Source organism: Elaeis guineensis, chromosome 15 (assembly GCF_000442705.2).
Source record: "Elaeis guineensis isolate ETL-2024a chromosome 15, EG11, whole genome shotgun sequence".
NCBI classification, from domain to species: Eukaryota; Viridiplantae; Streptophyta; class Magnoliopsida; order Arecales; family Arecaceae; genus Elaeis; species Elaeis guineensis.
Genome location: NC_026007.2, coordinates 66,152,945 through 66,177,878, shown reverse-complemented (window position 1 = coordinate 66,177,878; position 24,934 = coordinate 66,152,945). Strand labels below are relative to the sequence as shown.

Genomic DNA, 24,934 nt, shown 5'->3' with positions numbered 1-24,934 from the left:
ACAAATACTTAAAAAAATCAGTACTTTAAAAAAATCAAAACTTATTATTTACGATAAAATTTTTCATCATAAATAATATTATTTAAGATGAAAATTTTATTTTTATCATAAATATATTTATTTACAGTGAAAATATTTTTATCGTCAATATGTAAAAAATTAAAATTTTAAAAAAATTATAAAATTTAAATTTTTGATTTTGTGTAAGATAACTACATCTATTTCTTGTAGCAGCTGTATATATCTTTTATCCTTTTACATGGTAAAAAAATAAATGTGAGTTATGATCTAGACCGTACTTTTTATATGAAAAAATCATATAAAAGTAGATGATATTCGTGAATTAGAATGAATAGATCTTTTTGAATGAAATGAGCTATACGTTTATTTGCGATGTAAAATTCATCTGTTTATCACTGTCACTGTTACTAATGATATCAATGAATCTGTCTGATACAGTATTTGCCTTAAGCTGCATGAAAGAAGCCTCCATGATTGCTTCTCACATCGATCGATGCTCAAATATATCTCTATAGGAGTTTCAATTATAAGAAGAGAAACAATACGAGCACTCATCTTTCTAGTAATGCAAAACATAAATATGAGCTTGTGCTTTATAACACAACTTGCACTACCTGCAAGTCTGCTTTGATTCTGATTAATTGCTAAATCTTTGATGCTCATACAATTCTATGATATTCTCATACTCCGACTTCTGAAACAAAGACTCTAAGAAGAAGATGAGCTTCTTGGAGATCGAAGATTTCAAAGCTATCGATCTCCTATAGTACCCATTCCATTGTGAAAGTCGAAGAACTGTTCTTATAATAATTATTAGTGATGTAAATTGAACTTTTCATCAAAATTATATTTTTTATGTACATAATTTTTTTGAAGGGAAAGATTTTTTTTGAAGAAAAAAATCATAAATTAACTATTTATATAATTTTTTTGATTAATAAAAAATTAATTTTTTTGATAAAATTATTTTATAAAATTTTTTACTGAAAAAAATTTTCTTGTGAAAAATTATTAGCGATAAAAATTAAATTTACATTGCTAATAAATTTATTAACGATAAAATTTTTTGTTTTCATTGCCTATAATTTTTTTTTGTAAATTTTTGAGGAAAAAAATTTTTTATGGGAATTTTTTTTGATGAAAATTATTGGTGACAAAAATAAAATTTTTGTTGCTAATAAATTTATTAATGATGAATTTTTTTTCATCATCAATAATTTATTTTTGGGCAAAATTTTTTTTGGAGAAAAATTTTTTTTAGTGGATAAATTTTTTTGACAGAAATTATTGGTGATAAAAATCAAATTTTCATTGCTAATAAGGTTATAAACGATGAATTTTTTTTCATCGCCAATAATTTTATTTTTGCAAGAAAAATTTTTTTAGTGAGAAAATTTTTTTATGAGAATTATTGATGATGAAAATTATTTTTCATCTCTAATAATAGTATTAGCGATGAAATTTTTTGTCTCTAATAGTTCTACATTCAATGCACGTCAGCTCGACGTCCCTTCGCACGAAACTCATTTTTTTCCCCTCCCCTCTCCTCTCCCCTCTCCTCTCTCCCTCTCCCCTCTCCCCTCTCCCTTTCCTCTCTCCCTCTCTAAGCTCTCCCCCTCTCTCTTCCCGTCGGTGAGCCCATCTCCACCATCGCCACCGCCGTCCGCCGTCTGCATCATTACCATGCCGCTGTTGTCGTCCGTCGTTCGTCGGAGGTAAGGTTCTTCCAACCCTTTTTTTTTGGATTGATCGGGCCACCGGGGACTGGAGGGGGTTGTGGGGGAAGGCATGGGTGACCAACGGCACCACGAGGCCAGAGAGGGGGTTGGCCTGTGGAGACGGAGTCGGGGGGCGGCATGGGGCGAAACGGAGGCAGGGATGGGGTCGGGGGGCGGTTGGGGGTGAGACTGGGGTGGAGAGGGGGCCGTGGGCGGCCGACAATGCCACAGGGTTGGAGAGGGGGTCGGCTGGTGAAGACGGGGTCAAGGAATAGTCGAGGGTGAAACGGGGGTGGGGTTAGGGTCGGGGGGGCGATCGGGGGTGAGATGGGGGCAGGGTGGGGGCTGTGGGCAGCAAGCGGTGCCACGGGGCTGGGGAGGGGGTCGGCCAATGGAGATGGAGTTGAGGGGCGGCCAGAGGCGAAATGAGGCGGGGATGGGGTCGGCCGTGACATGACGGTGCCACAGGGCCGTGGGGTGGGTTGGTCGGGGAGGGGGTTGGCCGGGGAGGGGGTCGGTCAGGGTGGGGTGGGTGATGGCGGGGAGGAAGGGAAGAGAGAAACGAGGGAGGAAAAAAAAATAAAATAAAAAAATAAAATATTAATCAAATATTTTATTATTTGATTAATAAAAATAAAATCTGGATCATGATCCAAATTGAATCAAAGTCGAGATCCGGATCGAGATCCCGATTCAGATTGGGATACAGATCGGGATCCAGATCGGGATCTGATCAAGATCCGAGTTGGAATCCGGATCGTAGGGGGTTGGAGAGGGCGGCGGTGCCACGGGGGGTGGCTCGTGGGGGGTGGGTGACAGCAGCAGCACCGCAGGGGCGGGGGTCGCAGGGGTCGAGTCCAGGTGGCGTGGGGTGTATGACAGCACCGATGTCGTGGGAGCAGGGGCCATGGGAGGTCGAGTTCGAAGCTCGTTTAGGAGAAAAAATATTTAGAAAAAAAATATTTTGAAGTAAAAAATATTTTTAAAAAATAAAAAAAAATCATTATTTTTAGATAAAAATATTTAAAAAAATAAAAAACTATCGGATCTTTGGGATTAGGTTTCGTGTTATTATTTTACGTTAATATTATTTTGCATGCTCAACTACTTATAGTTTATTTTATATTTATTGCATAAATTTTTTAGTGTTGCTGCTGAAATTTATAATTTTTTTTGTTCCACTAGCACAATGCACATTGCTGTTGCTTATTACAATTTAATTATTTTATATGCTGTTTTGTATGCTTTTGCTTATTATAATTAAATATAAAAAATATTTTTATTTTAAAAAAAATTCTACTAAAATTTTTGATAAAAAAAATTTCAATACAGAGTTACTCTTTTTTGATAAATTAGAAATCCATCTTTGAATATATGTTCCAAGATGGTAGTTAAATTATATTGAGCCATAGATTTTCGTTCAAGAATCAATCTTGATCGAGATCGACTCTTGAATCTTGATTGAGATCGACTCTTGGATCGACTTTTGGATGTCCCATTATTATTGTTTAATATTATATTCATTTATATATTAAAAATTACAGGTATGGCACCAGGAGACAGACGACAATGTTTGCATTCACAGTTTACCCTGGAGGCTGAGGCACCTTCATCGATTTCCACTGCCACACCAGCTCCGTCGCCAAATGATCCTATACTGGCAGGTCCCAGTAAGGTAGATCCGAGTGAGGCGGGTCCGAGTGGTATTATTATATTTTTTATATAATAAAATTTATTTTTTTTATTTAGATAGCTATCATACTAATGATTTATTTATTGTTGTTTCTGGCCAGTCTCCACCAGTCGTGAGACGAGGGTGAGGTCCATCGAAAAACCTTACTCTAGAGCATTGGAGATGCAAGCATCCGAGACAGCATCTCCGTATCGAGATACTATCCGGTTACACCAGGCCCATTAGGGGATGGTGCGAGCTGTGACAGACCGAGCTGGGCATCATATGTCACAGTTATGCCCTTATGGCACTTTTCGATTGGTGTCATGTTGTACCGGCTCAGAGAGAGATTTTCTACACTCGATTATAGGTAAAATAAATTATATTGTGAATATTTAGTTAGCATGGTATTCTTCTAATATTTGTTATTGACAGTGTATTTGATATTATTGATTTTGAGGAGGATCGCATGCGGCGAGCTATGGACGCTCATTTATCTTCGCATTTCAAGAAATATCGCCACCGCATCCATCAGCATTGGTACCATGTGATGCAGGATCATGAGGTGGAGGCAGCGCGACAGTGGCCCTATGACAGCATCACTATGGATGATTGGACTGTCATATGTCGACATTACGAGGATCCAGCATATCAGGTTACACATCCAAACATCTTTTTTTAGAGTCTAATGGTTGAATCATTTATTCTTAATTTTAATTTATTATCTACTAATTTGACTGCTAACTGTACAGAGAAGATGTGCCCAGAATGCCGCGAATCGAACGAGACAGACCGTACCGCATTGTGGGGGTTTGAGATCGTTCGCTTGTCACATGGATCAGATGGTAAGTAATTTCTAATTAGTATATTTTAACTCTCTAACTATTTAAAAAAAATTTAATTAATTATTCTCAAATTACAAAGAGATGCGGAGAATGGCGAGCTTTTTGGTAGGATCGATATCTACCAGCGGACCTACCAGCAACGGTCAGGAGAGTGGATGATGGAGAGTCAGGAGCTTTTTGTAAGTTTTTTCAATTATTTTTTTCATTCACACTTTGATTTTCAGTACGAAATTAAAATAGCTATAACTTTAATTTTTAGGACCGTATGATAGACATCAGATCCCAGCCTATCCCTGAGGGCTCGATCGCACCCATAGATGACGAGATCTGTGATCAGATGTTTGGTACGAGATCCTATTATATTAGGGGTCTAGAGCATGAGATCACTACTCTCTCATCCTCACGCTCGTCCAGGACTGACATCCATGCTGCTAGCGATGCTCAGTTGACGGAGGTGCAGAAGCAGGCTACTGAGAATCGACAGCGAACTGAGCAGTGAGCTGATGAGTTGGCTGCACGCATCGACGAGTACCAACTGCTCCAAATTTAGGTGATGGAGTGGATGGCATAGATGGAGCAGATGATGCAGCTGATGAGGCAGCAGCAGGCTGATTCGAACTCTTCCGAGCGCTCTCCTTCCCCAGCCTGTTCCCCTTCTGCAAATGCCGACACTTGACGGCCTCTTTATGTAATTTTTTATTTTTATTTCAGATCTCTGATAATTTTAATTTAATATAATATAATAATAAAATTTATTTATGAGTTTATTATGTAAATTTTTTATTTTAAGTTTTTATTTTTAATTTATAAAAAATATTATAAATATAAATTATATATATATATATTCTTAAATTATTGTTAACAAAAATATGTATAAATTATTAATGATGGAATTATTTTTGATGAAATATTCATTGCCAAAAATCATATTAGCGATGAAAATTGGTCGTAAATAAATTTTTTTAATAAATTAAAATTATCAATATTTTATATTAAATTAATAACATCGAAACTATTTTCATCGTAAATAATTAAAAATTTATTATCGATAAAAATTTATATCAAAGATTGAAATATTTACGACGTAAAATTTATATCGCTAATATTTTTTTAAATTTAATTTTCATAAAAAATTTTAATTAAATTAATAGTGATGAAAATATTTTTATCACAAATAATTATATTTACGATGAAAAATTTATGTCGCTAATATTTTTTTAAATTTTATTTTTATAAAAAATTTTAATTAAATTAATAGCAATAAAAATATTTTCGTCACTATTAATTTATTATTTATTAATGATAAAAATTTACATCAAAAATTGATGTATTTGTGATGAAAAATTTACGTCGCTAATATTTTTTAAAATTTGATTTTCATAAAAATTTTTAATTAAATTAATAATGATGAAAAAATTTAAATATAATTTTTAAATTTGATTTTATCGTAAATTATCTTTTACTAAAATTTTTCGTCATAAATAGTTTTCGAAAAAAATATTTTTTTAACGATAAAATTTTTTTTCAGTTATATTGATTATTTATGATAAAAATATTTTTCCGTCGTAAAAAATTACCAACGATGTCATTATTTGCGACTAAATATTAGCAACGAGAATTTCGTCGCTAATAACTATTGGCCACGAAAATCGGTTATTAGCGATGAATTTTTTTTTGTCGCTAATATCCTGTTTTGTTATAGTGTCGGGCATCGGAGAGGGGAGGGGGGCCGTCGCATTGTGGGCCGGCGAGGAGAGGCCGTCACGGGCAGTCGCCAAGGAGGGGAGGGTGAGGGGCCCGAGAGGGGAAGATGGGGTTCGAGCGTGGCACCCATGGGACTCTTCTTTATCTTGTCTTTTTTTTTTTTTTTTTACTTCCTGATGGAGTTTGGGGTTAGAAAGGGTATTTTGAGTATTATTTAAATTTATCTCATACCAAAATTGCTGGATCATAGTAAGTAAGGATCGGGAGTTACAGTTTTGATCAACAGGAAGCTTTTGTTACAGTGACATCAATCGAGGAATTAATAATTAAATAAAAAATAATTATACAGCACATAGCTGAATGAATGATTTTAAAATCCCATCATATCAGACCAAGAAATGGTTGGATAAGCACCTCTCTTTTTTGGTGTAATGATAAGCACATATCATCATATTTGTCCTATGCTCATGGGACAAGTCTTTCCCCATCTGCGGCTGAGGCTATCAAAGCCAGCTCAAGTTGCCAACTTCTTGTCTCAGAATCTCTTCAGTGTGTTAGCCTCCACCTGGCCATCTCCTCGCAACCACACCACACCTCCGGTCTCCACCTTCATTTCCTCTCCCTTCTGGCCATCTCCATCTCGTTTCATGGCCCCTTCAACCCTCCCACGCTCCTCTCTCATACCCTCCCCTCTCCCCAATTCCGTCAAAGAGCTCACCAACTCCGCATCCCTTCGCTCCGTTCCTCCCCAGTACGCCACCCGAAACCCCGAGACCACCATAGATATCGAACCCATCATACAAGAAGAAATCCCGACCGTTGATTTCTCTCTGCTGACCGAAGGAACACCTGAGCAGAGGGCTCAGGTGGTTCGCCACCTCGGCAAGGCTTGTGAGGAGTGGGGCTTCTTCATGGTATGTTTAAGCTGCTACCATGCTTGAGCTGGTCATATTCCACCGCTTGATCTTATTCTGATCTTTGATTGCAGGTGGTGAACCATGGTATACCGGAGAGCCTGAGGGAGGCGATGCTGGACTCGATGATGGAATTCTTTGATCAGACAGAGGAGGAGAAGGGAGAGTACGCTCGCAAGCATGTGATGAATCCCATCAGGTATGGGACTAGTTTCAATTCGACAGTGGAGGATGTCTGGTACTGGAGGGACTATCTCAGGGTTTTTGTGCACCCAGTTTTCTATTCACCTGCTAAGGCGCCTCCAAGTTTCAGGTATACTAACTAGGCTATATCTGAGTTCATCCAGCTTAGTTTCGAGCCAACTCGATCTTGTCTTTAACCAAGGATATCTCGATCATGGCTTCGGGTTCATATTTGCCAGTTTGCTCTTTCTTGATGAAACTACTGAGTTTGGAATGGATGAGAAATTTTGTTTAGTTTAGTTTTCAATTTATAGCTCAATCAAAAAAATCAATTTACAGTTTTGTACGAGATTTTGTTGTAATTTATGAAAACTTTGTTGATCAAATAACTTGAATATAAATTGAGGTCAGAAGATGCTAGCTAGTGTAGTTGCTGAAGTTTTTCGGTTGGCACCGATGATGTGGATTTCATAAATCATATGATGAAAAAATAAACTATATACCTAACAAAAATATCATCTGATAATTATGTAAAGTTTTTGTTTTATGTGGATGATGTTGGTACTTATGGGGAGTTTGCTTCTTAAATTTTTTTCCATCAACATTTCATTGCATCTAAGAATTGCGATGCATAGAAACAAAACAAATGGATCTGTAGTATTCCACATTCTTATAATATTAAGGAGGCACAACAAGCGCCCGTTCCGTCCAAGTAGCCCCCTGGAAACTCCTCTCAGCTGGTTGGTTTGGTGTCTATTTTTTTTGGATATATAGCTTGATTTCCTGCTTTCCCGATCTCACAATGTCCCCTTTTTGTTTGTTTTAAAGATCATTACTGGAAATGAATTCTTGATTTATTTATTTTTTGTTAAACAATGTTTTAATTCACACGGCTTTGCTTCTTTTCCTTTCTAACCCTGTATTTATTGCTCTGCTTCATTTTATGAAAGTAAAATGTGAACAACAGGGCACTTAGCAATTCACTTATACTGTAACTAAGAGCATAGATTCTCTGCAGTACATCATACAGTGTGGTGTGTCATGCATACTATTCATTATGCGATGGACAGCTGTGCATGGATGTGGGCTATGCGATGCACGCCGTGTGCAGCCATCCATAGATGGTGCATGTGACGCACCGTACCATATGATGCATCGTGAGTACCACAGAGGATCCCCGCTCTACTAGTAATTAGTTAATTAACTACAACTACAACAAAACAAGTATTTGGTGGAGAAACTTGCACTTGTTCGTTGTAGGGAGATATCAAAGGAGTACACCACAAGCACTAGAGCAATGGGAATGGAACTTCTGAGAGGAATATGGGAGAGCTTGGGATTAGAGGAGAATGACATGACCAAGGCCTTGGACCTCCATTCCTGTTACCAGGTTCTTGTTGGCAATATATACCCTCCATGCCCACAGCCCGAGCTGGCCACCGGCCTCCCCGCCCACTCGGACCATGGCCTTCTCACCATCCTCCTTCAGAACGGTGTCAATGGACTCCAAGTAAAGCACAGAGGCAACTGGGTCCGCGTCGAACCCCTCCCTAACTCGTTTCTAGTCAACACTGGCGATCACTTGGAGGTAACACTTTCCTTGGTTTCAATCCTTCTAAACCGATCACTTCTTATGATGAATTCATGCTTGTTCTAATGGTATGAAATTTGGATGATGAAAGATCGTTAGCAATGGAAGGTATAAGAGTGTGTTGCACCGGGCTGAGGTGAACAGCCAAAGCACGAGGATGTCCATAGTAACCGTGGTGGCACCATCACTTGATGCAATTGTCGAGCCAGCCTCCCAGCTGGTGAGCGATGAGCACCCTATGATGTTTGGAGGCATGAGGTATGGAGAGTTCTTGGAGCGTCTGCAGGCCAACCGGCTCAAGGAGAAGTCTATGTTGGATCTTTTAAGACTGCATGCCGAGTAGCATCCCTCTTTTGTGTAATATATCATCACAAGTAGTGTTTCACAAAGTATTAGAGCTATTAGCAAAATTTAGGGAAGGGGAAGAAGATAACGAATGTCGTATAGTGAACTACGTGGACCAAATGAGGCAGCACCAAGGGAGAACGCAAATATAAACTCAGATCCAACATATATATGAATGTTGCATGTACGACCTTTGTTGGCTTTTGCTTCGCCGGGAGTGAAGCAAAGCTTGTATGATATTGAATAAATATTGTGCACCGTTGAGGAAAATGAATCCCATCACCATCGCGGATCCTCTGCGGCGAACTACAGCATACAGTATATCATGCTAGCCATTTCTCCCATGATGGATGACCAGCAAACAATACGTCCATGGATACGAATATCCTATGCATGCATTGTTTGCTGGTCATCTGTCGATGAGAGACAGCTAAGTTAATGTACCGTAGGCTACGATGCATCACATACACATACACTGTAGAAGAGTCGGTTTGTTAAAGTCTCCATTTATTACTTGTTTTCATTTAATTCTTTAGTATGAGAAAAAGTGGAAAAGGAATGGTTAGTCCATTGTGAATGGTTCTTCTTTATTAAATAGAAAGATAGTTATTTTAGAAAGAAAAAGATCAGAGTGGAATTACTGTTCCTTCTTTCTTCATATTTATTTTAAACTAGTCTGGCAGGCACTAGACTTATTCTACTAAAGTCTTATTCGTTCTTTAGTTTTAAACCAAATACTTTAGTTCTCTCAGAATAAAATGCGGTAAATGTCCACGCTTTGACAGTAAAAGCTAACCCCTTATTTGATTAAAGATGCGTGTAATATATTAAAGTTGTTGGACTACTACATTGAGAATGGCCGATTATTTGTGGCTTGGCCCATTTAATCTTTAGGCTGGTCCGTGGTCGGGCTGCATTTAATTGTATGCATACCTGTCACTGCCCAACCCGTACATAGAAATCAAACTCGTAGGGCAGGATGTGGCTTCTATTCCAAATGTGCCAAACAGGTTACTTATGGGCATAACAGCATCAGATGCCTACAATGTCAGTTACATCTTATCACAAGAAATCAAATCTCTTTTTAATTTCACCCTCATTTAGAGCTATCCAGACACACACACCAAGTGAATGGCTTCAAGTGTAGGTTTAAATCTTAAACCTAAAATGGATGTTGGATCTTGGTCAGGCTATATCTGGAACTCAAGCAAGGAATAACTTAGAACTCTTGGACTGAAAATTATTTTACACTACATTGATTTCTTGGGGCTGTTGGTGCAGTTAAGCACGTTTTATCTTATTTACATAGTAATATATCTAAGCGAGAAAGAAAAGAGTTTATATATTTTCACTGTATAATAATGCATTTATTATTTTGGAGTAGATAAAAAATATCATCATTGTTATAGTTTTATTTTTTTCATAGATCGCATGCTGATGTTACCTGTGAATACGAGTAGCCAATGGAGTCTAAAATTATAAACTTATGCATGTGCTGGAGGAGAGAAGGTTGCCCATTCATATGGTCCTATCATGGCTTTTTTGGCTGTGAAGTTAGGCAGCCAATCAATCAGTTGATCATACCCTTGTAAGATGCTGGAAAAAAACTCCAAATATCAAGGAGCATAACGGCATAATTGTACGTAATAATATTAATGTATAACAAGATATTTTACCTTTGGGACTATTGCAAGTTGGTTAGTCTTTCTATCTAGCAAAGCAGGACTCCCTTGTATGAAATTGCAATCTTTTCTTCCTTAATTAATTATCTCCAACATCCTATTAAAATTTTCAAATAAGATTGCTTGCTAAAAAAAAATGATTCTGGATATAGCAACACCCAAGATTATCAGTTATTGTAAGGCATCTGTTGAACTCAACTAATTTACAATTTAAATGTAGACAAGTTTAGGTATCGGAGGGACGACTTAAGATTGTATTTGGTAGTTGGCAATCTATATATCTAGATTATCGGTAATTTAAAATAGACCCATCAGATTACTGTATTTAATATACTTTCTAGATTGCTTTAGAAAAAGGTGGCTATCTAGATTAACATTTATTTGGCAATATTGTAAAAAAAAATTTTGGATAAAACTACCCCTTAAAAAAAATCACATAACATCCATCCCTCCACCCCCTCCCCCGGTGGCTCTCACCCTCCCCTTCTTCTCTGAACTCTCGATGCCCTTGCCGCCCTCGACCGCCTCCCCTCTGCCCATATCTTTGTTATCTTCGGTCACGACCCCCACTTCTACGCCGAGATCGATTTCTCTTCTCTCGCCTCCATCACTACCACCCCCTTCTCCGATGACCCACCCGTCGCTCCCTTCTCTCGTCAAACATATTTTGAAAATTTTGATTTAAATTTAAAAAATAAAATCAAACTCTTCCTCAGTAATTTAAAATTTCATAAAATTTTATAAAAATATTTTAAAATTTTAATTTCATATTATTAATAATTTAATTATCATACAAAATATGTCAATCAAAATTTTTAATATTTTTACTGTAACATTACCTGTGTGTGCCAAATACGGCAATCAATATTACTGATAATTTAATAGTAATAATTTATCTTGAAGATAATCTATATAATCTTTCAATATTATCTGGCGATGCACCAAACGCAACCTAAAGGTATTGTGCATCCCGTGTTCCATTCTCCAACAAAGCCCTACGGTTTCAGGTACATAATAAGACTATTGCCGTTTATAATGTTCTCAATATATCACTTACCAAAATCATTTATTATTCCTAGACAAATACATGCATTCTCGATCAACTACATACTTGTAAATAAGAAGTTCCACTGCACAATCCACGGTGGACTTCCCTTCACAGCCGGTCAAGTCAACTACATATTTTCAAAAAGTAGTATCTATTCCGGTGCACAATTGGAAATAGATGCTACTCTTGTGAGTCTCCGTTTCGCCTTCAATCCATGGTGGTCTTTTAGATGTATGTTGATCCAGCATTGATATTTTAACCTCTCATTCCGTACATTCTAATTTGCTTTCTGTATATTCCTCTCCTCATTTCTAAATAAAATTTGGTGAGTAATGTGGGTATCTCCCATTACTCTCCAAAAAAAAAAAAAAAAAATCTTAGTGCAGCTCCATTTGCATCAAAGTAGAAAACTTAAATATTTGGGGCAAACTCTACAATATTTTAATCCCAACATCAGGTTGCCTGGTGATGTTTTTAATTGCAAGAAACCAGCTTGTGATCTACTAATTAAATTAAATGGGTGTATGCATAAACGCATGCACGCACCCTCATAAATCAATGTTTTTGCCAGGGAAATATCACAGGAGTACACTACGTGCATAAGAGTGCTGGCCATGGATCTCCTTGCGGGAACATGGGAGAGCTTGGGACTAGAGGAGAGCAACATGACCACGGCCTTGGACCTCCATTCTTACTTCCAAATCTTCATTGGTAATTATTACCCACCATGCCCACAGCCAGAGCTAGCCATGGGCCTCCCTCCCCACTCCGACCATGGCCTCCTTACGATCTTCCTCCAAAATGGCGTACATGGCCTCCAATTGAAGCACAAAGGCAACTGGGTAGCGGAGATCACATGGAGGTAATTAACGAGATCATAATCCTTTAACAAGTTCTCTCTTTTTATACAATTCATGATTGTTATAAACAATGATCTAAGTGTTACATGAAGCTAGATTATAAGCAATGGAAGGTATAAGAGGTGCACCGGGCTGTGGTAAATAGCAAAAGAACGAGGATGTCGATTGCAATGCGACAGGGCCATCGCTGGACACGGTTGCTGTGCCAAACGTGCACTTGGTGAGCAGTGGGAGCAGATGTAGGGAGTCTATTGAGCGATCAGCAAGCAAACTCGCTCGAGGACAAGTCTGTTTGGGATCGTATAAGACTATAGGAGACGTAATCTGGGACAATGGTTAAGTCGTGCTTATGGACACATAGAAGATATATTTGGAGACTGTTCTTTATGCCCTACTCTTTATAGTAAGTAAACATATTCTAAATGTCACGTTTACATCATGCTTAGATGATTTTCATTGATTTGCTGCCGAGGACAAGTAGCAAGTCAATGTGGTTGTGTGTTGGAATTTTGTTATTTGGTTTCAAGATTTTGAGGTACCATAATCCTGATTTTGTGATCAAACACATAAAAAGAAGTAGAAAAGATGGCTTGGATCATAGGACTCATCATCCCTAAAGCTAGATGATTTATGAATGCATTGTTAAATTTTTAAGTCATTGCCCTTGTCCTGATCTCTCTTAAAAAACGTCCAATCCTTTTAGACTGCTTACTAAAAAGAAAAGAGAAATCATCAAAATTTTCTTCCACAACTTCTTCAGCTAATTGTTTTTGGAAATGTTTGATTCTAGTATTAAGAAAAAAATGGTTTAGCATACAATTAGCTTGGATATATTAAACTTTAAAACTGCATCAAAATTTGCAGTGTATTGCGAGGCATATGCATTATGTTGAGTGAGGCTAGCTTCTTACTAACCTTCAATTATCTTTTTCTCTGACTACTTCTCTCTCTAGCTCTTTATACGAAGAGAAGTTCTATTTTGGACTTCCTTGGCTCAGTGTGGCCGGGGAGGCGCCTCTCTTCCCCTCCCCTTTCTTTTCATATATTTTTTTCCATTTTTTCCCTTCTTACATCCTTCACCCTCTTTCCTTCATCCTATGGCAAGCGGTTTCGTTTGTCCCAAGCACTATTGAATACATTGGTAAGCTTTACGGGCCTGAGGATTAGCAGCAAGAGGAGGAATTTGATGTAAGTTAATTAAGTTTCACCCATGCCTCATGTTAGATGTGTAATACCAGTACCACACAGCACAAATCTTAAAGCATGGAAGAAGAAAAGGAATTTGGTCCAGCAAGTGCGTTGCATGTGCTAGAATTAGCATGGAAGGAGAAAAATACATAAACTCCCAAAGGAGTTCTTCATGGATTGGAAGTCCTATACCCACCAAAAAATTGAGATGGAATTAAACTTTAAATCCTTCCTTTTAGAGGTCTATTTAAAGGCTTCAATCTTTTGGATTTTCCTCACAAAAATCACCATCCAATTTCCTTCGATTTCTTTTAGTTTACCGTGGTTCATCCTTACTTTCGCTGCTGGAAATCAGATCAATCCCCTTCAAAGATCAGGTAAATTTCTCTACTTATCCTTTCCTTAATCTTGCATAGGTTGTAAGCTTCAGTTTGTGCCAAGTTATTTATCAAAAAATCCTTAAAATCACTAATTTTCGGATCCCCTGTTTTTCCTCTTTTATTTTGGTTTTTCTCGCCGTCGGTTTCCGTCACTGGCTATCGGACCTAGGTCATCAGTCATCATCATGGCCTACTCCTCTGGCCACAAGCGTTGTGGGCTAAGAGGAGGACCTCCTTGGCATCGGGAACAAGGGGAAGAAGATCCCCATTCTGTGAAAGATGAGAAGAAAAAAGATGCATGGGTAATTTATTCCGTAGAGGAAAAAAGAAAAAGAAAAAAGGAAAAAAAATAAAGGAGAGAGAAAAAGTTTCTCTCTCTTTCCTCTTCATAGGCTTTCACTTTCGCTCTATAAAAATCTGATTTTCTCTCTCTATTTTCTATCTCTAGAATTTTCTCTCTCTAAAACTATTTCTCTCTATGGAGTTTTTCCTCTTTTGATGGATTGCTCTTTCTAAAAGTAATTACCCCTTTAAGATTAGCCAATGAAAAGATTTCTTTTGATGATTCTAATCCGATCCCAACAAATTAAGAGAGTTCTGATCTGCGGTCATTATACAGCGTGCCAACATCCATTTTAACCAGATCGGATACCTCTAGATTTGATCATCGATCCATGATTTTTGTTGGACCATCTATCCACTAATTCGATTATGACTTGTTAAATCATCTTGATTAGACCGATCAGATTATCGGTTAGTGTCACTTGATTAGTCATATTCTATCTTGTCGATTTCTCTCTCCTCTGATAATGTCTCTCTTTGTATGATTTATGAATCCAATTTATTTCTTTAAGTCTGAGTTGATTCCAATGGGGTGCTTTGATTTAAAATTTTATTTTGATCTAATTATAAATTAGAATTAATGTAAGATTATATTTTTGAATAATAGGTTCTAAAGTATCCCCTCAAGGTTAATCAATCTGTTCTTTCAGTCTTCTATGAAAGGTAAGTAATGAATCATCTTTTCTAGATATTTTATAATTATTTTAAAAGCAACAATTAGTTCTGAATTATATATGATTTATGAAACTATGCTCTAAACAAAAAGTAATTTCTAAAATATTATGATTGATTAATTTATTATGGAATATGCATATGTTCAATGAAATTATATTATGTATATGTTATATTACAAAAATGCTTTGATACGGATTGAATTTGTACTCTTAGCCTAACTATGCTCTGAATCCTGCTAATGAGGGTTGTGTATTGATTTCTGGATTCTGTCAATAGGAGTTGTATATTGATTTTGGATCTTACCAATGGGGGTTGTATGTTGGCATTCTGTTCTAAGCCCTACCATAGGGATAAGTGTAGTCGTAGTTATGGCAGTTGAGTTATATGTGTTTTGACTCGAATCAAATTTATAATTATATATATATATATGAATATTTGAAAATATTTATTTTATTTAATTAAGTAAGCTTGAAATATGTTTATATTCATTCATAGCATTATTTTTGAACATCTTATTATATGATAATATCTGGAATGTCTAGTTGAGATATTTATTATTTATTAGACTGTCAAACTCATTATCTCTTTCTTTTATTTTTTCAGATTCAAATTCTTAATTGCAGACATGGGTACTATTTTAGAAGTGAGCTAGAAATAAGAATATCAACAGTATGGACTTATTATTATATTTTACAGGATTATTATTTGATGTGTAATTGATGTAAGATCTTTGAATATTGTTGAAATTTTAAAAGAAATTAAAATTAATTTTGGTTAGTTAAATTTTGGACTTAATTTATAATGAATTCTACTGTAATGTATTCATATCGTTTTTGAAATGCCTTGCATACTTATGGAGAAAATTTTTTATAAGTATACGGTAGTTACCATGACCACTAGGTTCATGATCTCAAATCGGGGGTGTGACAAGATGCTAAGAAAGAAAAGTTCTTTTGCATGAGCTGGAGCCTTGGGATAGAAGTTTTTTTGATCTACTTGGTAAGTTGAGGGTTTTTTTTTTTGAAAAAGAAAAAGTTGGTGGTCACTTAATGCATGGATGCAACTTTTGATTTGATAAAAGGGAAACAATTTACATCACAACTATTTGCACTCAAAATAATTAGGCTGGAGGGAGGGGACGTGGGAATCTCACTCTATGCCCCCTTCTGTCATTCTAAAATGACTTGCTAGTGGCAATCTAAATCAAGTTTACTTTTTTATGAATGGTGGTGTCATATATGAAGAATAGACTACTTGTCGAATTTAATTTCGGTTTGTTCGTGGCTAATCAAAGCATAATATTTATTAGTATATATAAACCGACCTCATCATCAAGCCATATGGCTACATCAGAATTATCTGAGAGTTATTGATTAAAGTAACTCAGATCGGATAAATATCGATCTGGTTCAACTCTCATCTCGACTCTATACTGATCTGAATTGACCAGAGTTAGTTCCTAATAAAATATGATCATCAGTTTGATTGTTCATTGATCTCCCCACAAGGGACATCGGACTAGAGCCGACGTGACTCTAAAACACCGACAATTACCTTACAGCTGTTATCCAACTCAATAGTGGCTGTCTTCCAACGATGCTATAGCTAATCTCCATATGGGTAAACAACCCATGATCTTCATATAGTTGGCCATTCTGTTATAATAAACTAACAGTTTAACAAATTCTTCTAACAGCCTAAGTAAGCCTCCTCTATATAAAGAGAGGTAGGGTATCCTTTACAAGATAAGTCAGAACTCATAGAACTGAGATTCTACTGAATCTCTTTCAGCTCCTCCACTGAAAGAAATAAGAGTCCTCACTTTGTTCATTCAAATATCTCTTCTTGTCTTCCATTTTTTTTTATTTCTACTATCTGTTTTCAAGGCTTCAGCTCACTTAAGCATCAAAGGATCTTAAATCGGAGGGTATCCAATTGGATCTAGGACTTCTTTTGCAAGTTTACTTGTGGTTCACATCAATTTGATCTTCAATAGCATTCCAGTTCAATTTTGCACCGATCTCGTCCTCTTCTTTTTGGAGCCTTGTGACATCAAATTGGCACTAAAAGAAGAGACTCCTAAAAAAAAATTATAAAAATGGTGAATAAGGAGGTACAAAATCATCCTCTATCCACACCATCCTCTCTAGAAGATGTTCAAGAGAATACTCAACCTCTGATTATAGTCAATCCATAATAATTTAATCTCCTAGTTCAGTAGGTCCAAGCCCTTACTATTGCAGTACAACAACTTCAGCATCCTATAGAACAGCAGTAAGAAGTGCCCCCTCAAGAAGCTCAATCTCACCACACCCAGCAATCAATTGATCAAGATCTTCATCATGATCATCTTCTTGATCACTTTGATCAATCTTGGGAAGCAGAATCTATTCCACATAGTAAGAAACCATATTGAGAAGAAGATCTTGGACAGAAGATTCAGGATCTTAAGAAAAAACTAATGAAAATACAGCTTGGAGGCCATCTCCAAAGTGAAAAAAAATTCAATCTACGGTCTCCTTTCTCCCAAGAAATTCTAAGTGAACCGATTTCCTTCCGGTTCAAAATGCCAATGGTGGAATCGTTCGATGGTTTTACTGATCCTCTGGACCATCTTGAAGGCTTCAGGGCTATCATGAGGTTACAAAGAAAGTCTGATACCCAACTTTGTGTCATCTTCCCAATAACCCTTAAAAAATCTACAAGAATTTGGTTCTTTGGGCTCCAACCAGGATCCATTTCCTCCTTTGAATAGTTGGCAAAGCTGTTCATTACTTATTTTAGTAATAACTGGGTCTATCTAAAGAATACTAATAGTCTTTTTACGGTGAAATAGTAGGAAAGTGAATCTCTCCGAAAATATACGGCATGCTTTAATGCAGCTACACTGAAAGTAAAAAACTTCAATGAGTCCACACCAGTAGGCTCAGCTTGGATATTTTCATATCTAGTAGTTCTGCAAAAGCCTCATCATCCTCAAGTAATACCTCATTATTGGAGTTTCATTTGATCTCAAGCTTATGCCAATTGCAACTGAAACCCCATGGAACATTTGAAGAAACAAAAAATAATAATTTTTTCAATTATGGATACAGGAAGGAAGGGCAGGACTGAATTTATATTTAGATCAAGATGAAAAATATCATTAATCTTTTTCATAAGTATATTTTTTTTAGGATGAATAATGTCCCAAAGAGAGAGATCCTAAGCTCTATGGTAGACTATTGACCACAAATGATGAAGACAATGACCATCCTAATGGCATTGGGAGTGACTTGGGTTGAATGAAGCCTATAAAAGTCTAAGACATTACTAAAGAAAGGATGTAGGAGAAACCAAAGTCCAGATCGAAATACCTCATCATAAAATACGACACAATTTTCTGGAGATTCAGTATCTGATCATCCCAACCTAAAATTATGAGTTGGAATTCTTTAGGAATTGAGTATGTTTTCCTATGTTCCTAAAGATCAAGATCGGTCAGGACAAACTGCTCAGTACTAGGACTAATGTAATCCAAGAATCTCCTTATAGGAGACTCCAGATTCTTCCGACTTGAAGTACTGATCTCGATCATTGTCAGAGGTGGTGTTTCCACTTCAAATTTGAGCAATGATTGGATTGACCGAGGTACACGATCGTCCTAACTCACCTCGCTATTTTTGAAAGATATTTTTTGAAAGGTAAGAGAAAAGCAGATGAAAAGGAAAAGAAAAAAAAACTATCCAAGAGAAAAAAATAAGGATTAAAAAGATCGAAAATCCTAGAGTTGCATGAAAAAGAAGCCAAGAATGAAGAGTTGCATAGCCAACCAGGAAATAATAAACTTCTGATTCTCTAAGCACTCACAATTACTAAATCCGACAGATCATTTTCAAAAAATGGGGTGTCGTTTCGAATGATTAAAAAGTTAATACTCTCAACTGCCCATCATCCGATGTATTTATGTTAACAGCAGAAGTCCGATAAGATTTTTTGGATTGACTTTCCACATCTGACGTAAAAAATTTTTACTTCGAGTCTAAAAAGTGGAGGACATATGTTGGTACATATAAACCGACCTCATCATCAAGCCACATGGCAACGTCAGAATCATCTGAGAATTATTGATTAAAGTAACTCAAATCGGATAAATACCTATCTGGTTCAACCCTCAACTCAACTTTGTACCGATTTGAATTGATCAAAGTTAGTTCCTGATAAAACATAATAATCAGCTTGGTTGTTTACTGATCTCCCCATAAGGGACATCGGACCAGAACTGACGTGACTCTAAAACACAGGCGGTTACCTTACAGTTATTATCCAACTCGATAGCGGCTGTCTTTCAACCATGCTATAGCTAATCTCCACATGATAAATAACCAACGATCTCCATACAGCTGATTATTTTGTTATAACAAACTAACAGTTTAACAAACTCTCTTAATAGCCTAAGCAAGTCCTCTTTATATAAAGAGAGGCAGGATACTCTTTATAAGATAAGTCAGAACTCATAGAACTGAGGCTCTACTAAATCTCTTTCATATCCCTCACTGAAGGGAACAAGAGTTCTCAATTTTTTCAAATCTCTCTTCTTGCCTTTCAATTTTTTTATTTTTACTATCTATTCTCAAGGCCCAAGCTGACTTAAATATCGAACAGTCTTAAATCGGAGGGTATCCCACAAGATCTAGGATTTTTTTTGTAGGTTTACTTGTGCTTTGCATCAACCTGATCTTCAACAACATTTCAGTTCGGTCTTGCACCTATCTCATCCACTTTCTTTTGGAGCCTTGCGACATCAGTATTAAAAAATGGCAGTATATATGGATGCAAGTTAGGCTTAATATTCATTGCACTATCAAATGCTCCAACACAGCTTGGATTTTTGGATCATGCTTTCACATGTGTAATAGGTATACTTGATGTGATGTATATATTTTTTCAACAAATAGAAGATATCATTGCATATTTTATTAGAAATGAAATTAGCAGAAGAGGAAAAAATTTATAAGGAAGAGACTGAGAAAAGAAAAGAAAAAGAATTAATGGAGCATTCTCACTTCTCAGTGGTCTAACAAGTCACTAAGACCTAGCCTGACTCAAACGAAGTTCAACCATCCATTGCTGAACCAGCCGAGCTTCTTAATGAATGATTTAAAAATCCCATCATATTAGACCATGAAATGGTTGGATAAGCACATCCCAGTTTTGATGTATTGATTAGCACATATCATCATATTTGTCCCATAATCATGGGACAAGTCTTTTCCCATCTGTAGCTGTTGCTACCAAGCCAACTCAAGTTGCCAACTTCTTGTCGTGGTCTCTTCTGTGTCTTAGGCCCCACATGGCCATCTCCTCACAACCACACCATACCTCCAGTCTCCACCTTCATTTCCTTTCCCTTCCGGCCTTCTCTATCTCCTCGATTCTTTCGTGGCCCCTCCACCTCTCCCACGCTCCTCTCTCATACCCTCTCTTCTCCCCAGCTCCGTCTAAGAGATCACCAACTCCGCAACCCTTCGCTCCGTTCCTCCCCAGTATGCCACCTGAAACTCGTGACCACCACAGGCATCGAACCCATCGTACAAGAAGAAATCCTTACCGTTGATTTCTCTCTGCTGACTGAAGGAACATCTGAGCAGAGATCAAGGTGGTTCATGTTGGATGGATGTCTGATCGAACATTACCTTTCAAGAATTTTTCGGTACTACACGATGTAGCAGGAAGAAAAATAAAATAAAATAAAAATAATCAAAATACATAGGTCAGCCATAAAAAGGCTCGTCTCCACGGGACATACAAACTTCACTATGAAAAAAAAAATTTACAAGAGGAGATATCACCCTCAACCCTCGTACACCTAATTTCTCCCTCATAGGAAGTTCTTCCTCACAAAAGCTCTCTCTCTTGGAAGACCCCCCTGAACCCCTGAAGCGACCGCTGTCCGCTATTCAGAAGCCCTGCTCCTTCTCTCACAGTGTCGTACGCGGTTCTCTCTCTTCACGGTGTTCACGGCTTCGGCCTGAAGAAAACCATGCTGCACTCGCCCGCGCATCCAGGGAAAAACAAGCCACCGCCACAGCCCGATTCCCTTGATCACAGGCCTTTTATAGGCCTTAAACCCAATTAGATTAGGTTTAACACTCTTAATCAAGCCCAAAAACTTTTCTGCACCGTTGGATCATTACCAGGACGTCCCAGAGCCGTCTAATCGCATCCGATCCACGGAATAGTACCGTAGACCATGTGAAACATGTGAAAAATGCCCACGCGATCCACATGCTAGGTCGTGGACCACCCGATCCACTGTGGATTGGGGTACAGACTTCAGGCGCGGCGCCTGGGCTTGGGCCAGCCCACGTGCGCGGGCCTGCTCCGCACGCCCCATGCCGGGCGGCAGCCTGCATGCCTGGCCCACGTGCTGGCGGTGCGTGGGCCGCATCCCGCCGCCTGCGGCCGCACTGCCGCCGCTTTGTAGGCCCACTGCCGGCCACCAGCGGTCTGCCATCGCTCCAAGTTTCGTGCCAATTTGAAATGTTCGTATCTCAGCCATCCGAGCTCCGTTTGGGGTGATCTTGATCTCGTTGGACTCCATTTTTTACCGCGAACCTCGTTGTGGGCTCAATATGGATTGAAATCTTGAGGCGTCAAATCCTAACAATCTCCATCTTGACTCGATATTCGGCCTCCTAACTCCGAGAGCTTCTGGATCTCCTCATCCCCATATCCTGGGGCAATACTACTGATCATGGATGGGCAAATATGGAAGTCGAGCCAGGCCACTCGATCCCATCTCCATCGTATGCTATGCTCCTCCTGACCTGAGACCTACTTGGGGCATCATCCTGTGGCAATAGGAATCTCACCTTGCGGCATCACCTCTCGTCCTCCCGAGTCTCCTGTCTCGTGTCCGAACCATCTCCACCTGAAGCTCCACTTCGCTCTGGGCTCCATCTGACTCCTGAAGCTCCACCTCGCACTGGGCTTCTTACCAAGTAATAATGTCCTCTACCCCCCTTCTTTCCCTCCAGCACAATCCTATCGCCGCATAGCACCCTCAGGATTCCTCCACCGGCTACCGTCCTATAGCCTCTCGAATCCAATCTGCTCAGTGAGATAAAATTTCGTCTGAAATTGGGTATGTATCGGACCTCCCCCAATCTCCTCACTACACCATCATGTATCCTCCAGCTGACCGTCCCGATGTCTCTGATCGCACAGCTCGATCCATCCGACAGATATACAGTACCCTCACTGTTCTCCAGGAAGTCAAACTGCTCCTCTCTGCAACATACATGATGGGTGCATGCAGAATCTAATATCCACTTCTGGGAAGAAGTAGATACCTCATCAGATATTTCCAGGATATCTCCATCTGAATCGCTGCTGGCCGTCGCTACAGCAGCCACCATCCGATTTTTGAGTTGAGGGCAATCTCTAGCTAGATGCCCCAACTCCTCACACCGGTAACACATGGCTTTGCTCAAGTCCCTCCTGGACTTAAACCGCCCTTGTCGCGATCTCCTATCGCTCTATCTACCGCCTCCTGCTCCTTCAGAAATCACCAAAGCTGATCTACCGTCACCTGAGCTCGAAGCTGGGTTCTCCCTCCTGAGAACCTCATTCTGGAGTATCACCATGGTGATCTCATCCATCTTGATGGTGCTCTTTCTCACTAGAAGAGCAGTCACCAAGGACTCATACGAAGGTGGAAGCGATGCTAGCAAAATCAGCATCCTGGTCTTCTCCTCAACATTCTCACCAATGCTGAGGAGGTCGGTGAGGATCTTCTGGAAGTGGCTGAGATGCTCCTGCACGCTTTGTCCCTCGGCCATCCGCAATTGGTAAAACTGTCTCCAGAGGAAAAGAGTGTTGGTGAGAGACTTCGTCATGTACAACTTTTCGAGCTTCGACCACAGCACCATCGGAGAAGTCTCACTCAGCACATGAATCACCACCTCATTCGCAAAATACATACGGATGGTACTCACCATCTGCATCTGTAGCCGTCTCCATGCTGGTTGGCTTCTCTTCGCATAAGAGAGCATCGATCAACCCCTGTTAGATGAGCACGTCCTTCACCCTTGCCTGCCACAAGGAGAAATTGCTCTTCCCATCAAACTTATTGATCTCCATCTTGATTGATCATGTCTTCTTCATCTCACCATCGCTGCAATCTGCATCCTTATACCACTTGTTGGATGGATATCTGGCCAGAACAACACCTTCCGAGATCTTTTCGGTACTACGCGGTGCAGCAGGAAGAAAGAAGAAATAAAACTAAAATAATCAAAATACGTGGATCAACTACAAAAGGGCTCGCCTCCACGGGGCATGCAAACTTCATTATGAAAAAAAAAATTTACAAGAGGATATCTCACCCTCAACTCTCGTACACTCAATTTCTCCCTCACAGGAAGTTCTTCCTCACAAAAGCTCTCTTTTTTGAAAGACCCCTCTGAACCCCTGAAGTGACCATTGTCTGCTATCCAAAAGTCCTGCTCCTTCTCTCATAGTGTTGTATGTGGTTCTCTCTCTTCACGGTGTTCATGGCTTCAGCCTGATGAAAACTGCGCCGCACTCGTCCACACGTTCAGGGAAAAACAAGCCACCGCCACAGCCCGATTTTCCTGGTCACAGGCCTTTTATAGGCCTTAAACTCAATTAGATTAGGTTTAACACTACACTCTTAATCAAGCCCAAAAACCTTTCTGCACCGTTGGATCATCATCGGGACATCCCAAAGCCGTCTGATTGCGACCGATCTATGAAATAGTACCGTGGACCGTGCGAAATGTATGGAAAACACCCATACAATCCACGCGCTGGGCCGTGGACCACCAGGTCCACAGTGGACCGGAGTACAGCCCCAGGCACAGCGCCTGGGTCTGGGCCGGCCCGCGCCTGGGGCCCGGGCCTGCCTTGCGCCTGGGCCGCGCTCTACACTGGGCCACACACCCCAAGCCGGGCCATGCCTTGTGCGCCTGGCCCGCGCACTGGCCGTGCCTGGGCCGCATCCCGCCACCTGCGGCTGCACCGCCACTGCTCCGTCGGCCTTCCGTTGGTGGTCCGCCGCCAGTCCGAGTTCCGTGCCAACTTCAAAAGCTCGTATCTCAGCTATTCAAGCTTCGTTTGGGATGATCTTGATCTCCTTGGACTCCATTTTTTGCCGCGAACCTCGCTGTGGGCTCAATATGGATCAAATCTCAAGACGTCAAATCCTAACAGATTCACCACCTCCACAAGGCTTGTGAGGAGTGGGCCTTCTTCATGGTATGTTTTAGCTACTACCTTGCTTGAATTGGTCATATTCCACCACTTGATCTTCTGATCTTTGATTGCAGGTGGTGAACCATGGTATACCGGAGAGACTGATGCAGGCGATGTTGGACACGATGAAGGAATTCTTTGATCAAATGGAGGAGGAGAAGAGAGAGTCCACTGGCAAGCATGTGATGGATCCCATCAGGTATGGAACCAGTTTCAATTCAACAGTCTAGGATGTCATGTTCTGGAGGGACTATCTGAAGGCTTTTGTGCACCCGGTTTTCTATGCCAGCTAAGCCTCCAAGTTTCAGGTATACTAATTAAGCTAGATCTCAGTTCACCCGATTTAGTTTTGAGCTAATTAGAACTTGTCTTTAACCTAGGATATTTTGATCATGTCTTTGGTTTCACATTTGCCAGTTTGCTATTTCTCGGTGAAACAATTGGGTTTTGAATGGATGAGGAATTTTGTTTAAGTTAATTTCTAATTTACAGTTCAAACAAAAAGAAT

At 39.1% G+C, this 24,934-nt stretch overlaps 2 protein-coding genes and 1 pseudogene across 2 annotated transcripts; all 3 read left to right on the top strand.

Annotated features, from left to right (window-relative positions):
* Window positions 1–6,394: 6,394 nt before the first annotated feature.
* Window positions 6,395–9,263, top strand: LOC105058464 (2-oxoglutarate-dependent dioxygenase 19). The gene is made up of 4 exons (XM_010941409.3): window positions 6,395–6,874; window positions 6,949–7,187; window positions 8,318–8,645; window positions 8,740–9,263. The coding sequence occupies exons 1-4, from the start codon at window positions 6,422–6,424 to the stop codon at window positions 8,989–8,991; spliced, it is 1,272 nt and encodes a 423-aa protein (XP_010939711.3). The 5' UTR covers window positions 6,395–6,421; the 3' UTR covers window positions 8,992–9,263.
* Window positions 9,264–11,611: 2,348 nt separating this feature from the next.
* On the top strand, window positions 11,612–12,589 carry LOC140853982 (2-oxoglutarate-dependent dioxygenase 19-like). The gene is made up of 2 exons (XM_073249105.1): window positions 11,612–11,682; window positions 12,295–12,589. Exons 1-2 carry the CDS (start codon window positions 11,612–11,614, stop codon window positions 12,587–12,589), a joined length of 366 nt encoding a protein of 121 aa, XP_073105206.1.
* A 1,747-nt stretch (window positions 12,590–14,336) lies between these two features.
* LOC105058536 (2-oxoglutarate-dependent dioxygenase 19-like) overlaps window positions 14,337–24,934 on the top strand; it is a 35,145-nt pseudogene continuing 24,547 nt past the window's right edge.